We start from the raw sequence: 15,030 nt of genomic DNA, 5'->3' as shown, positions 1-15,030 counted from the left end.
AGGTCACACTCTCCTGGCGGCGTTGTTCTCACTGTCGCTCGTGTAAAACGGACGCAGAGGGCGATGGTGAAGGTGACGGCAAAATGACAGTGCCAAAGGATACGGGTGAAGGACAGAATTTGAAGGAAAGGTCAGAAATGCGAGAGGAAAACATGAGATTGTCATTTAGAGAGGTTCCCAAGGTGAGACGGTGTGGTCTAGGTCAGTGGGTGGGTGGGTGGGAGATATGATAGAAGTATTTAAGTGGGTGAAAGGATTCAATAAAGGCAATATCGATAAAGTTTTTATAATATCCGAGAAGGATAGGACTCGTAGCAACGGATTTAAGTTGGATAAGCTTAGGTTTAGGAGGGAGATAGGAAGGAACTGGTTCACAAATAGGGTGGTGGACGAGTGGAACAAGCTTAGCAACTTTGTAGTAAGTGCTGGAACGCTGGAAAGTTTTAAAGGGAGGCTAGATAGATTCATGGATGATAGAGAGTGGTAGTAACTCTCGACAGGAGCTGCCACGCACAGGCCAACCGGCCTATTGCAGACTCCTTATTTTCTTATGTTCTTATGGTCTTATGTTCTTGGGTGGGTAGGTAGGTGGGTGGGCCAGATGCAGTCTTTGGCCCGGATAGCCCCCATGAAGACATTCTATCCGGCTCGTCAACCTATCCCCTGCTTCCGATTAATCAGTCCAGTTGTTGATTTATAAATGAATTGTTTCGTATTTTGATTTTTGGAATATTTTAAGTTAGTTACAGGTAGAAATATGATAGTAATTGAGTCTCTAACCAATATAGATTTCATTGTGTCTGCCATCTTTTTGTCGTAGGTCAAGTTAATCATTTAGATGCTCCCTCACGTTTCTTCAGTTAGGAGGATCATTTGGCGCATCGTGAAGGTGTCTGCAGGCAGGGAACAAAACATTATTGTCGCCTTCTGCTTCTACATTATCCCTGCCCTACCTCACCCCACAAACCCTGCACTACACCCCCACAAATCCTGATCAACCCCCTAAAAAAAAACCTGCCCTACCGCCCCCACAAACCCTACCCCACCCCACAAACCCTGCCCTACACCCCAACAAACCCTGCCCTACCTCCCTGCACCCCTTCTCCACGCCACATAATATTAAAATTTTCTTGTAACTTATTTATTTCCTTTCTTCCCTCGCTTGTGACAATAAGGTCAAGGCTCAGTACCTTCTCGTCATCAATATTCCTTAGAAAATGAGTAATATTAAAGAGAGAGAGAGACAGAGAGAGATCATATCATATCCAGTCAACACATTAGCCCGCCAATTACCTCCTCCATGTACCGAGAAACAGAAAATGAATTCCATGTTAAGTATTAGAGGGTAAACTATCTTAAACCCGCCTTACCTTTGTTATTGGCGGACCTGTTTCATAGATCATATCCTGGAGTGTAAGGCCCTTCGAATATTGTTTACCGAGTGTTGCCATTGTGTCGGGTTATATTTCGTTCGTTTCCTGTTGGTATCTTGACGAGTGATAAGATAATAAAAAAATTATATAAGATTGTTGTTGCTCGTGTGTGTTTTGTTGTGTAATCACGGTATCGTTTTTCATGAGAATATATCCGTGTGTAATTATATACTTTGACCGATTATTATTATTATTATTATTATTATTATTATTATTATTATTATTATTATTATTATTATTATTATTATTATTATTATTATTATTATTATTATTATTATTATTATTATTAAATCTGGATCGCGTAGTTATGTGCAGTGTTTATTCATCGGATTCGAGGCCAAGTTATCTATGAGAATTTATTGAATGGAGTCACACATTCTGGTTGCTAGTTTGACCTTATGTGGGTTCGCGTCATATCTATATCACACGCTTTATATCCACGGCATTGTAACAGTATGTTTAATAAGACTCTTTCGCATTTATTTATTTAGATTATACTTCTTAAACATATAGATATATTATACTGAATAGGCAATTGAACGGAATGATTATTATTCATCCGTCTTAAAAACGTTTTTTTTTTCAGTGTGATCAGCTGGTGTTAGTGACGTCATATGGGTGTAAATACTATACAGAATGAAATGCATCAATTGATAGTGAAAAACATAATAATAATAATAATAATAATAATAATAATAATAATAATAATATATAGTGTGTATTGTGTTCTCTTCATAATATAACCTTGACTCCATTGCGACACTGAACATTATCATATAGAGAAGAGAAAGCCTCAGTGTCAACAAAGGATGATAGAAAATGCAATTGTGAATGCACTGAGAGATTTGATATGCAGTGAAGAATGCAAACATGTATCAACTTAAATAACAACACAGGTAACGTAACGTGATATATATATTATAAAAGGTATCATATGGGGGGAATTAAAAGTTATACTATTTGTATTATATAAACACAGAAATATGACAAGAGTGACCTAGATTATTTCCCCAGTTTTATCAGTCAGTAACACCCGACCAATATATATTGTTCGTTAAATTAATCACATAATTAACTAGTAATGAAATTCCACATATGTAGGTCTTCACGAGCGTCCAGTGATTAACGTCTTCACTACAGCATTTACCCCATCGCCTTGTCTATTTGTCCTATTCTTGTTTGTTAAGTATTTCGTTATATAAAGGTCCCGTTAGATAGGGATACTCGTCTAACAGGGAGATGAGAGAATCTATTACAGGAACCTTTGAGAATCGACACACTGAACTCGTAAAATTAATGTAGGTCCATCTGGCTGGGTCACTGAGAACGCAATTAATTACGTCAGTTAGTTTCTGTGACAAAAATAGCTGTGATAAAAATGGACTTGCTAATTGCCACATGACCGCCAGTAAAGATGGATAATGTTTTACCCTCATCAGTAACAAGAAACACCTTCTCTCAATACCTCACTCCTGATCCCTGACACACAGAGGTTCCAATAATATAGACTATAAATAATGGAGGTAACGATAATCTTTCAAAGAATGTATTGGTAAAATTTTGTTTCAATATCGTGTGTGTCTTTGTTGGTCACACACACACACACACACACACACACACACACACACACACACACACACACACACCGTTTCCTCGGATAATACCATAAATGAGACAGTAACCTGACGTAGTTCTCAACACCTTCTTTCTGACGTCAAACTGTGTAAACAATAATGAGGAACAGACACTCCCAGCTGTGAGGTTTACTTTCCCTTTAAGCTAAAATAAGGTAAACTTAACCTCTATAATATATTGAATTCCTAAGTTAATATGATACGATCATTTAGCAACAGAGAGAAAACAAAACTGAGGCAAGGACTTTGGTGAGATACTTTACCGAGGAACTTTAAGACTGAGGCTCTCGTATATTCATGAGAAAGTAGACATATCGCTGTGATGGCTCAATTGTGGCTCATAAGACATTGGGAGAATCTCTGGGAATGTCTTATTTCTTTTTCAAACAATGAGAAAATATCATAATACGACTAAGACACCTAAGACATATTCTCTATATATACATGCGACAATATTTTTGTTGATGTAATTCTTGTGTCGTAACTTAAGTAAATTATGACAAATACTTTTACGCGTTATGAGTTAAAGGAAATATAAGGTATATGAAAGGTTTCGGGCGTCTATAATCAGTCCAGATCTTCATTTGTTTGTGTTATAGGAATTCTCTCTCTCTCTCTTTAACACTTCATATCTTCATCCTCTTTCACCTGTCTAGATCTATCTCCCGTCCCACCCACCTCCCCCTGCCCCTCCCACCCACCTCTCCCTGTCCCTCTCACCCACCTCTCCCTCCCCCCACCCTCTCTCATCCCCCCCAACCACCTCTCCCCCTTCCCACCCTTCCGTCCTTCCCTCTCCCACCACCCCTCCCTCTCCCACCTTGCCCTTCACACATTCGCTCAGCTCCAAGTGCCAATAACTCCCAGCTACAATGTTTCCTTTATTTCAGCTCACCTTTAGTCTCGCCTCGTCACACCTCCGGGAGACCTTGTTGTCCACTCCTGAGGGCCCAGTGACAAGGGAGGCACCTCACAGAGTTTGGTGTTGTCATCGTAGTTCCAAAAGCCTGTTACTCATGAAGGGATGAATGAAAAGGAAATAACCCCTTCATATATATATATATATTGTGTATCTGTCACTGATGGTCACTTATGAAGGTGTGAGTGACAGATGGACCTCAGGGAGTTTACTGTTGTTTACTTTCGCTCAGATCTGTGGCTAGTGGACACTCAGGAATGGTAGAGGGACTGAGGGAGGTGTCATAGTGAGAGTGTTGTTGTGTGTTGTGTCGGTGTTTACAGGTGAGACTTAAACACACACACACACACACACACACACACACACACACACACACACACACACGCACACACACACACACACACATTTATAAACGCAGTTGGGCAGGTCAACCATGCGTGTCAACCATATGATCACATAACAACAGCGGACGTGACCATTCATTGATTTACTGTACGGTCTGGCTCTCACGCTCAAGTCGAGGTGAGAACTGTGTATTGGGACAGGCGTGGGTGGGTGTGTGTGTGTGGGTGCGTGGGTGGGTGGGTAGTGAGGCAGGGAAGGGCTGATTTGGTGTGCACGTGGGGGTCGATGCTGGGCTCAAAGTCTTTCAGAAGGCTAGGTTAGGTTAGGTTAGGTTAGGTTAGGTTAGGTTAACACGGCTCAAGATCCCGTTTCATATCCGGGGTTTTAGTCAATCATGCATAGCAACCACTCATCTATTCAGCTTTCTTCCTAATTACCTGCCAATACAAAACACTCCATTGTGAATCACCCAAACTGTTTGTAAAGTGGAAGCCAACATATAATCAGAACCAACGAACCGAGAATGAGAGAGGAAGGGAAAAATATAATATGATGGAATAGACAAGAGAAAGGCAAAAAAAAAAAAATACAAAATAAATAATGATGATAGATTCTGAGAAGGGAAGAAGGAAGTGTAGTCGTTGTGCTTGCTGTAAAGATGAATATGTGAGGAAAATCGCATCGTGAGTGTTGTGTAGACGCGGGCTAAAATATTATTAATTGTTTTCCTCTTTTTTCCTCTCCTACACATCTTCGTCTGACGCTTTTCAACACAATCGCTAATAATAATAACAACACTATAAAAATAACATCAACAACAACACAATTACAACAGAAACCTGATATATTGATCATTTCACGATTCTATATTACAGCCCTGAGAGAAAGAGAGAGAGAGAGAGAGAGAGAGAGAGAGAGAGAGAGAGAGAGTAAAATAACGAAAAAAACAAGAAGAGGGAATGGGGTGACTGCCGACTCCCTGTGTAAAAGAGGAAGTGCCTGAAGCAACACTCATCTCCGTATTACTAGAAGATTCTCAGGTTTAGCCAAGATTCAGTGGGTGTGTGGTGGTGGGTGGGGGGGGGGTGGGTGGGTGGGGGGGTTGGGGTGGAGGGGTGGTGGGTGGGGGGTCTGAGTCAGCCACCTGTCGTCGTGTGTGTGGTGCTGGGGTCATAAGGGTCGAGGCACCAGTGTATTTCCACGGTATTAAATTCTCTTTTGTCTTCACTGATCACGAGTTTCCTGATTTTAATTTGTAATAAATAGAAATATTAATGCCACCTTTTTATCTTATTAGTTAAAAAAAAAGGTTAATAAAAATACTTAAAAAATATAACAAATAAAGATATATATAAGGTAGATGAAAATAATGAGACATACATAAAGGTAAGTTAAGGAAATTAGACTTAAATAATAAGATAATTTAGAAAAGTAAAGGGAATTATTCTACCATTTTTTTCATATATTTTCACCCAGGTTTTAAAAAAAGTCGTGATTCGTCTTGTCATCACAAACTAATGATTCACTTGACCTTCCATCCGTAAATGTTCACACACACACCCACCTACACACACACACGCACACACACACACACACACACACACACACACACACACACACACACACACTTACACACACACACACACACACGCACACCCATTTCACACACACACACACACGCACACACACACACACACACACACACACAAGTGAATAAATTTTTCCTTCTCACATTGAATGAAATAAAAACCAAAAAAAACATAAAACACATCACTAAACACCTATTAAAACACCTTGCCAAACACCTGATACTAAAACACCGTAGTTAGTGAGATTTATGTTTATATTTTGTGTGTTTTATGGACGAGCGGATAAACAAGCAAAAAATAAATCAACACAAAACAAAAACAAAAAAATTCTATAAAGGAACTAAAGAGAGCAGTAACAGTTTACACTTTACCTAACCTAACCTAACCTAACCTAACCTAACCTAACCTAACCTAACCTAACCTAACCTAACCTAACCTAACCTAACCAAACCCAACCTAACCTAACCCAACCCAACCAAACCTAACCTAACCTAACCTAACCCAACTCCAACCTAACCCAACCTAACCTAACCCAACCTAACCCAACCCAACCAAACCCAACCCAACCTAACCCAACCTAACCTAACCCAACCAAACCCAACCTAACCTAAACCTAACCTAACCAACCCAACCCAACCCAACCCAACCCAACCCACCTAACCCAACCCAACTCAACCTAACCTAACCTAACCTAACCTAACCTAACCTAACCTAACCTAACCTAACCTAACCTAACCTAACCTCGTAATGAAAGATCCACCTTGATGAGCATTACATTTCTCTCCCGTTGTCAGGTTTTCCGTGATGGCGGTTTGACCTTTACACACGGATTTGGTTCACGAATTTTATGAGTTCCTTTTTTTTTATGTGTAATTGATGGTCTTTTGTTTAGTTCATGGAAGGGTGGGGGGTGGGAAGTGGGGGGAGTGGGAGGGGGTGTGGGGTGGGGGGAAGGGGGAGGGGTAATGTTCCGCCTCGGTGTGTGCCTATATCGGTCTCCAGTGCAGGTAAGTTTACGCTTGTCATTCACTACCTTACGCCTTTACGCCTTTACCTGTGTGGCGTATGCAGTGTATCCAATGTCTTATTCACGCCTTTAATGTCTTATTCACGCCTTTAATGTCTTACTCACGCCCTTAATGTCTTACTCACGCCCTAAATGTCTTACTCACGCCCTTAATGTCTTACTCACGCCTTTAATGTCTTACTCACGTCCTTAATGTCTTATTCACGCCCTTCATGTCTTACTCACACCCTGAATGTCTTACTCACGCCCTTAATGTCTTACTCACACCCTTAATGTCTTACTCACGCCCTTAATGTCTTACTCACACCCTTAATGCCTTACTCACGCCTTCATGTCTTACTCACACCCCTTCTGTCTTACTCACGCCCTTAATGTCTTACTTCAATTCTTTTATCATGTCTTATTCACGCCCTGGTCGTCTTTACTCACGCCTTTAATGTCTTACTCATGTCCCACGTCTTATTCACGCCCTTAATATCTTACTCACGCCTTTAATGTCTTACTCATGTCCTTTAATATCTTACTCAATCTTTAATGTCTTACCACCTTTAATGTCTTATTCACGCCCCTTAATATCTTGTCAATTCTTTTAATGTCTTATTCACGCCTTTAATATCTTACTCACGTCCTTAATGTCTTACTTCACGCCCTTAATGTCTTACTCACACCCTTCATGTCTTAATTATGCCCTTAATGCCTTTACTTCACACTCTTAATCAAAACTTACTTACGCCCCACGCCCACTCACGCCCTTAATGCCTTACTCACACCCTTAATGTCTTACTCACGCCCTTAATGTCTTACTCACGCCCTTAATGTCTTACTCACACCCTTCATGTCTTATTCACACCCTTCATGTCTTATTCACGCCCTTAATGTCTTACTCACACCCTTAATGTCTTACTCACACCCTTAATGCCTTACTCACACCCTTAATGTCTTACTCACGCCCTTAATGTCTTACTCACACCCTTAATGTCTTACTCACACCCTTAATGTCTTACTCACACCCTTCATGTCTTACTCACACCCTTAATGCCTTACTCACACCCTTAATGTCTTACTCACGCCCTTAATGTCTTATTCACGCCCTTAATATCTACTCACTCCTTCAATGTCTTACTCGCCGTAATGTCTTACTCCGCCCGCCAATGCCTTACTCACGCCCTTAATCTTACTCGCCCTTAATGCCTTACTCACATGTAATGTCTTACTCACGCCCTTAATATCTTACTCACTCCTTCAATGTCTTACTCACGCCCTTAATGTCTTACTCCGCCCATAATGTCTTATTCACGCCCTTAATATCTTACTCACTCCTTCAATGTCTTACTCCGCCCTTAATGTCTTACTCACCATAATGCCTCGCCTTAATGTCTTACTCACGCCCTTAATGTCTTATTCACGCCCTTAATATCTTTCCTCCTTCAATGTCTTACTCCACGCCCTTAATGTCTTCTCACACCCATAATGTCTTACTCCGCGCCAATATCTTACTGCCTCCTTCAATGTCTTACTCACGTCCTTAATGTCTTACTCACGCCCTTCATCTTACTCACGCCCGCCAATGTCTTATTCACGCCCTTAATGCCTTACTCACGCCCTTAATGCCTTACTCTCCCCCTTAATGTCTTACTCACGCCCTTAATGCCTTACTCACGCCCTTAATGCCTTACTCACGCCCTTAATGCCTTACTCTCCCCCTTAATGCCTTACTCTCCCACTTAATGTCTTACTCACGCCCTTAATGCCTTACTCACGCCCTTAATGTCTTCCTCTCTCATGCCTTACTCATAAACTGTATTCCTCTTTCATTATATAATATCCGAAATTTTAACGAAGAAAATTCACCATTATATATTTACCTTTGTGTTATTGAGAGCTCTTAAGTGTTGAGCATAAATAACACCAATTTCTCACCTAACCTAACATAACCTAACCTAACCTAACCTAACCTAACCTAACCTAACCTAACCTGTATTTAATTCATGTAATATATTTTTTTACAGTCGTTAACAATCCCTTAAGCTATCAGGGGAGAGGAAAGACACTGATATATTCTTACACTGAAGGAAACTGGTGTTGTTTAATTTATTCTTTTGTAATAGAAGAAAAGGAAGAATATAATGTGTGTTAAATTTACATAGAGAGTAAAAAAGTGTTGATATTTTCCTTTACCCCACCCCCCCACCCTCCCTCCCACTCTCCCCCTTACCCCCCCCCTCACCCTCCCCAAAAAAATGGCATTATGTTGTTTCTTTGTTTTAAGTTTTAAGGTTCGTTTGGTTTTGATTCTATGATATAATGAGAGAGAGAGAGAGAGAGAGAGAGAGAGAGAGAAAGGAGAACACTAACACAATTGAAACAGGAACAATACTCTCCTCACAATAGCCAAACAGTTACCTTTCTTGGGTCAGTGGCACCTGTTATTGTCACTCAGGCTATTAACCTCACTAAAATATTCCAGGTAGACGAACAAGAATCCTATGAACGGCTGAACTGTGTGAGTGTGTGTGTGTGTGTGTGGTGTGTGTGTGTGTGTGTGTTAGTGAAACCTTGTACTGGTGGTCACTTGCTTCCGACGGATAAACAAACTCGTGTCAGTCATCGATTGCACTGCTGTTCTAAAGCCATTGTAGAGTAAGCATTGAGTGCCGTCTTGGTTTCTCTACAGGAAGCAGTGATCAGATTTACTTCCAGGGTAAATCTTGGGTCTACTGAGCTGAGTGTATGTCTGTACCTTGACTAGTTATGTTCTCTTATTCCCTTGACTATGATGACTTACGCCCGTATTATTAAACAACATCTTTCCTCTCTGACGGGGAGTCTTCTTGAAGGGATTGTTTTTTCAAGCGGTATTTTTAATTGCTCGAACCTCTTCCCCTTCGTGTGGGACCGAGTAGGGTAGGTCTGGTAGTACTGTCCACTTCGCTGATGCCTTATGGGTCGCCTTACTCGTGTGTTTGTTTACCTTCGTTGGCGCTAAAATTAAAAGTATTGCGCTCTTTTCATGGACATTTTTTCCTCCCAATCATCAAGGGCAAGTCCTATATCGCAGAGAGAACGTGATTTATTAGTCCATTTGATTGGGGAGGAAAAGATTTTACAAAATAAAAATACTTGTGGAAAGCTTGTTGCTTTAAAGAAGCAAACATGGTTGAGAATAGATACATGTTTAATGCAGAGGGATATGGGCCTCGGCGATCAGAAGAACAATTAAAGGAGATTTGGGAAGGCATTAAGATTAAGTAATTTCTTTTTCTTTTTATTTTGTTCCGAAGTAGGTTACATTAAAGAGGGTGCAGATGACTACAATCTCTGAGACAACTTACTTAATTCAGTTATTTGGGAGGTAGAGATTCTTATTTGGTTCCCTGACAGAAACTCACGTATAAAACTGCTAAAAAGTTTAATAAATTACCTTAAATTGTCAAATGTGCTTACCTGATTAGTACCAGCGTTAGTAAGATGAGATGACTCCAGCAGCTTGCCTTTAGCAATGACAGGAAGCACAGCTTTTGCAAATGTCATGATATGGGTCGTAAAACCAATAATGTAAAAAAAATAGATTTATAAAATTACCAATACGTGTTTCTTTGTACGTTAATCGTATTTACTATCCATATTCAATAACACTAACAAAACAGTTATGAAGAGGGTGACATAAAGCAGCTACTCGCTACCTCTTCAAATTTCAGTAATATTAATTCGTTTTCCCGCCACCACACTCCTTCGTGCGCTGCAGTAAAAGGTCCTTCGCATTTAAAAATACGGTTTTCGACACGAGGACCCTCTTCAAGGGAAGATGTTCTTTAATAATATGGGCGTGAATCCCTTGACTATGATGACTTAATCCCTTGACTATGATGACTTAATCCCTTGACTATGATGGCTTAATCCCTTGACTATGGTGACTTAATTCCTTGACTACGATGACTTAATCTCCTGAATACAATCCGGATTCAGACTCACGAATCCAGATCCAGTCTCTTAAGACCTTGGGTCGAGGAAATTCTCACAAACTTGGCAAAACGTAAATCCTTAATCGAGTTTACGTTACCTCGTCCACTACTGAATTTATAGGTCAAGGAGACTGTTTATATTTGTTCACGTGTTCAGTAAATACAAAATATGTGGCTCTGAATATACATAATCATAGTAAATAGGACTAACAGCTGGGAAGATTACGAGACAAGTTCCAATTCATCAAATGGGTTGATCTCAGGGAGTGGGGTGAGGTGAGGGGAGAGGATGGGAGGGAAGGCAAGGGGGGTTTTCTTGTCAGTCACAGCAACTCACAGCTCACAATATATTGCCTCTATGACTGTGACCTAATTTCTTCTAATATCTTAAAATATCCCCTTCCAGGTAGTGAGACAAGTCATGTAGTGAGAATTTCCCTCTGTGGTTTACCTTGAGGGAAAAAAAATGGAAATATTGGTTTTTAAGGAAATTTTATATTTGTTTTTTATTTAAATTTCATTGTCTTCATTAACTGATTAACTGGCCAAGTGTTTATGTGTGTTGTCTGGGGGGATGTGTTTTGGTTTGTGTTCTTCAGAGGGAGTTATATTACCATAGTGATTTAGGGGAAAGGAGAAGGGGGAAAGGGAAGGGAGAGAAGGGTCAGGTCATTTTTCTCACTGTGGTTTATAAAATCTTTATATTTTTCTTATTTTTTTTCTGTTCATTTTTATTTCTATCTATTTTATCATTTATTCATTTTCTTTTATTTCCCTTCATATATTTATGCTTCATAATTTATTGATTTCCATTTTGTTTATCTTATTAATTTTTTTTTCATTTATCTTTTTACTATTCATTATATTTTATTTATTTATTTATTTACAACGGTTGTTTTTTTATCAGTTTCTTTACTTATTCATAAAAATTTGTTTAGTGTCTGATACGTACTAAATTTTCCCCACAGTGAGAGAGAGAGAGAGAGAGAAACATTATCACCTTATCTTAATCTTTCTAACTTTCTTTTTTTCATTATTTTATTTACATTAATCCACCACCCTTCATTATCTCCCACGGAAGAGATAATCACCTCTTGTCTCTCTTTTCAATCAGGTGAGAAATTTATCTTAAAATATAATCCACCTTTGGCTATCAGAGTAAACGCTTCATGCTTTTGTTTTTGTTTTTTGTGATTTTTTCCCGCTGGATTAAATAAGTCATAAAGTGAATAAAAAGACAGACGGAGATTAATATTATCGTGAGGTTGTGTGGCCAATCGACGAGCGGGTTGTGGCCAATCGACGAGCGGGTTGTGGCCAATCGACGAGCGGGTTGTGGCCAATCGACGAGCGGGTTGTGGCCAGTCGACGAGCGGGTTGTGGCCAGTCTACGAGCGGGTTGTGGCCAGTCTACGAGCGGGTTGTGTGGCCAGTCAACGAGCGGATAAGAGAAACTAAACAAAACCTCGACTATCTTCTGCATTAAAGACCTGGGGAATATTATTCTAACAATCATCATACAGGAACTAACGAGTAGAATACAAAATAATCCTAAATCCTGTAGTAATAAGTACAGCAACATGAACAGTTACAAGACACGATGATGAATGATTACAGAAATATACACTGACCACAAACAAACTGATAAATGGTGAAACTAAATGATAATAAATGATGAATAAATGTAGAACTCACAAGAATAATCCCCCCCCAAAGAAGGAAATTCACAATGACTCAATGGGGAGAGAAGGAAGGAAGTGATTTGGTAAAGATAGAAAGATTGATTACTCACTCCGAGGCTGTGATGGGAGGTAAATCGAAGGTGTTTTGTGGTAACGGGCTGCTCACTGCTGACTCAGGTGCCACAAGGACAGCGGCCCAGCACACCTGTCGCGGGAGAGAACCAGAGCGGAAGTAATTAGTCACCAGGTAAATGAAATGTCCCCGTAATGTCGTGAGGTGATTTATCTTGACGTCATGAGTAGTAACCTAATATGAGGGGAAATTAGTGAGTCTGTGTAGGGAAATTTCACTCTGATCGAGACCTCTGGGGATTTTTTACATTCGTGGTAGAGGGACGAGTCATCAGGTGAGGGAAAATTCCAATTAACGCGAGGTTTATAAATATTTATCGTCAAGAGATAAAAATATTCAGTTGATGCAGGGAATTTACCGCCAGAAGGGCAAACCTGCTGACTCAGACCTCACACGCTGGTCACCTGTTGCAAGCGAGAATCATAAGTAGGAAAATAATCATCTGGTACGGGGAACTTCCCTATGAGGCAAGAATAATTTTTTCCCAGAAAGTTGAGACTTTTACCTAATACCGGGAAAATTCTTCATGTTTGTGATGAAAAATCCTTACGATATCCGGAGTTTTTTCTCGCATGTGGGCAGAGATGTTTAACTTAACTATAAATTAAATGTGGGGTTAGTAACTCATTAGCCTCATGGATCACTCACCAGATGGCAGCACTTAGTATTAAAGAGCCAAACTTTACTGACATTCTTACGAGGTTCCAGCAGTACTATAGATAGATCACAGCTTAGAAACACGATTAGTGCTTACTGCTTTGATAAGGAAGATTTGACGAAGAATTAGAAAGCGATCACCTTGAATGTGAGACCCGGAAAACTTACTGAAGGCTGTCAAGACAGGTGTAAGAAAGGCGACGAATAGCTACAGGGAAATGTGTTGTCTCTTTAATTACTACTTCAGGTTCCTGTCCTCACGTCAATAGCGGGTTAATATCACCTTGAGAAACATTATGACTTGATAACAACACTAGACATCAAATTTGTTTTTAAAATCAATAATTCCAGACCGATAATAAAACAAAACCAATACTAAACATTTTAATCATGAATGAATGTCCTAAAAATCTTTCTCATGACCCGACATTAATGAAGAAATTCGAACTAAGAAACCGTACAGTGTTATATTTCTCACCAGGAACTATTAAAGCACCAAGACAGACATGGTGATTGGTGTCCCTGTTGGATAAATCACCAAACATCATCTCGTCACGGGTTTGAGATCAGCTGTTAGTGTAAGGATGAATACACAAGGTGGTGGAGCATTGTGAAGGCATATCAATCACACCGATGTATGTATGTATGTATGTATGTATGTATGTATGTATGTATGTTAACACCGTAGTGAAGGTCATATGGACTGTGTGGGTTACATTTGATCAGTTACCAGGTCACGTAGTGAACATGTGGAGAAGATAAACTATAAAACGACCTTAATAATAATAATGATGATAAAAATAATGATAATAATAATGATGATAATAAAGTAAATGATAATATTACTGTTATTCTTTATATTATGGTTATATGTATTATTAATATTATCATTATTATTAGTAGTAGTAGTAGTAATAGTAGTTGTTGTAGTAGTAGTTTGTGCTGGCCACCAGGCTGGAGGGGAAGCTGCAATTCACGCCATGAGAACGATATTTGAGCAGCGTGATTGTGAGGCTGTTCTGGTTGACGCTTCCTACGCATTCAACATACTTAACCGCAAGGTCGCACTGCACAACATCAAGATCAAGTGTCCAATCTTTACAATGTATGTTGAAAACTCCATCAGACCTCTATACAGTAAACACTAAGGCTCTAAGAGGTGATACCATCATACAGTCAACTGAGGGAACAACGCAGGGGGACCCTGTTGCAATGGCAATGTACGCAATAGACCTATCCGTGCTCCAACACACAATAAAATTTGAAACAACCGAGGTCAAGCAAGTGGCGTACGCTGACGACCTTACAGGAGTAGGAAAAGTGGAGGACATCAAAAAGTGGGGGGACCTGGTACCATCACGAGGTCCACAAATAGGGTACCACCCAAACGCCAGCAAGTCCTTCCTCATTGTGAAGCCAGAACATTATGAACAGGCAATGGAGGTGTTCGGTGGAAGTGAGGTCAAAATAACAAAGGATGGCCAAATACACCTTGGGGCAGTAAGCAGCACGACTGACTTAAAGACCGAGTACGTAACGGGAAAGGTGAATGAGTGGGTTAGGGAAATCCAAACTCTGTCTGATATTACTAACACAGAGCCACATGCGGCATTCACCCATGGAGTCATGCATCGCTGGAACTACCTGAT

General features: G+C 40.0%; 1 protein-coding gene across 1 annotated transcript in view; it reads right to left on the bottom strand.

Moving 5' to 3' along the window:
* Positions 1-15,030, bottom strand: part of LOC121877548 — a 76,874-nt gene that overhangs the window by 29,128 nt on the left and 32,716 nt on the right. The window contains exon 3 of the mRNA XM_042383341.1: positions 12,702-12,796. Within this exon, the coding sequence (XP_042239275.1) occupies positions 12,702-12,796 (95 nt within the window). The remainder of the gene's footprint in view (positions 1-12,701; positions 12,797-15,030) is intronic.

Source organism: Homarus americanus, unplaced genomic scaffold (assembly GCF_018991925.1).
Source record: "Homarus americanus isolate GMGI-L3 unplaced genomic scaffold, GMGI_Hamer_2.0 scaffold45469, whole genome shotgun sequence".
Classification (NCBI taxonomy): domain Eukaryota; kingdom Metazoa; phylum Arthropoda; class Malacostraca; order Decapoda; family Nephropidae; genus Homarus; species Homarus americanus.
Note: the sequence above shows the minus strand (reverse complement) of the source record. Positions and strands in the feature narration are given on the sequence as shown.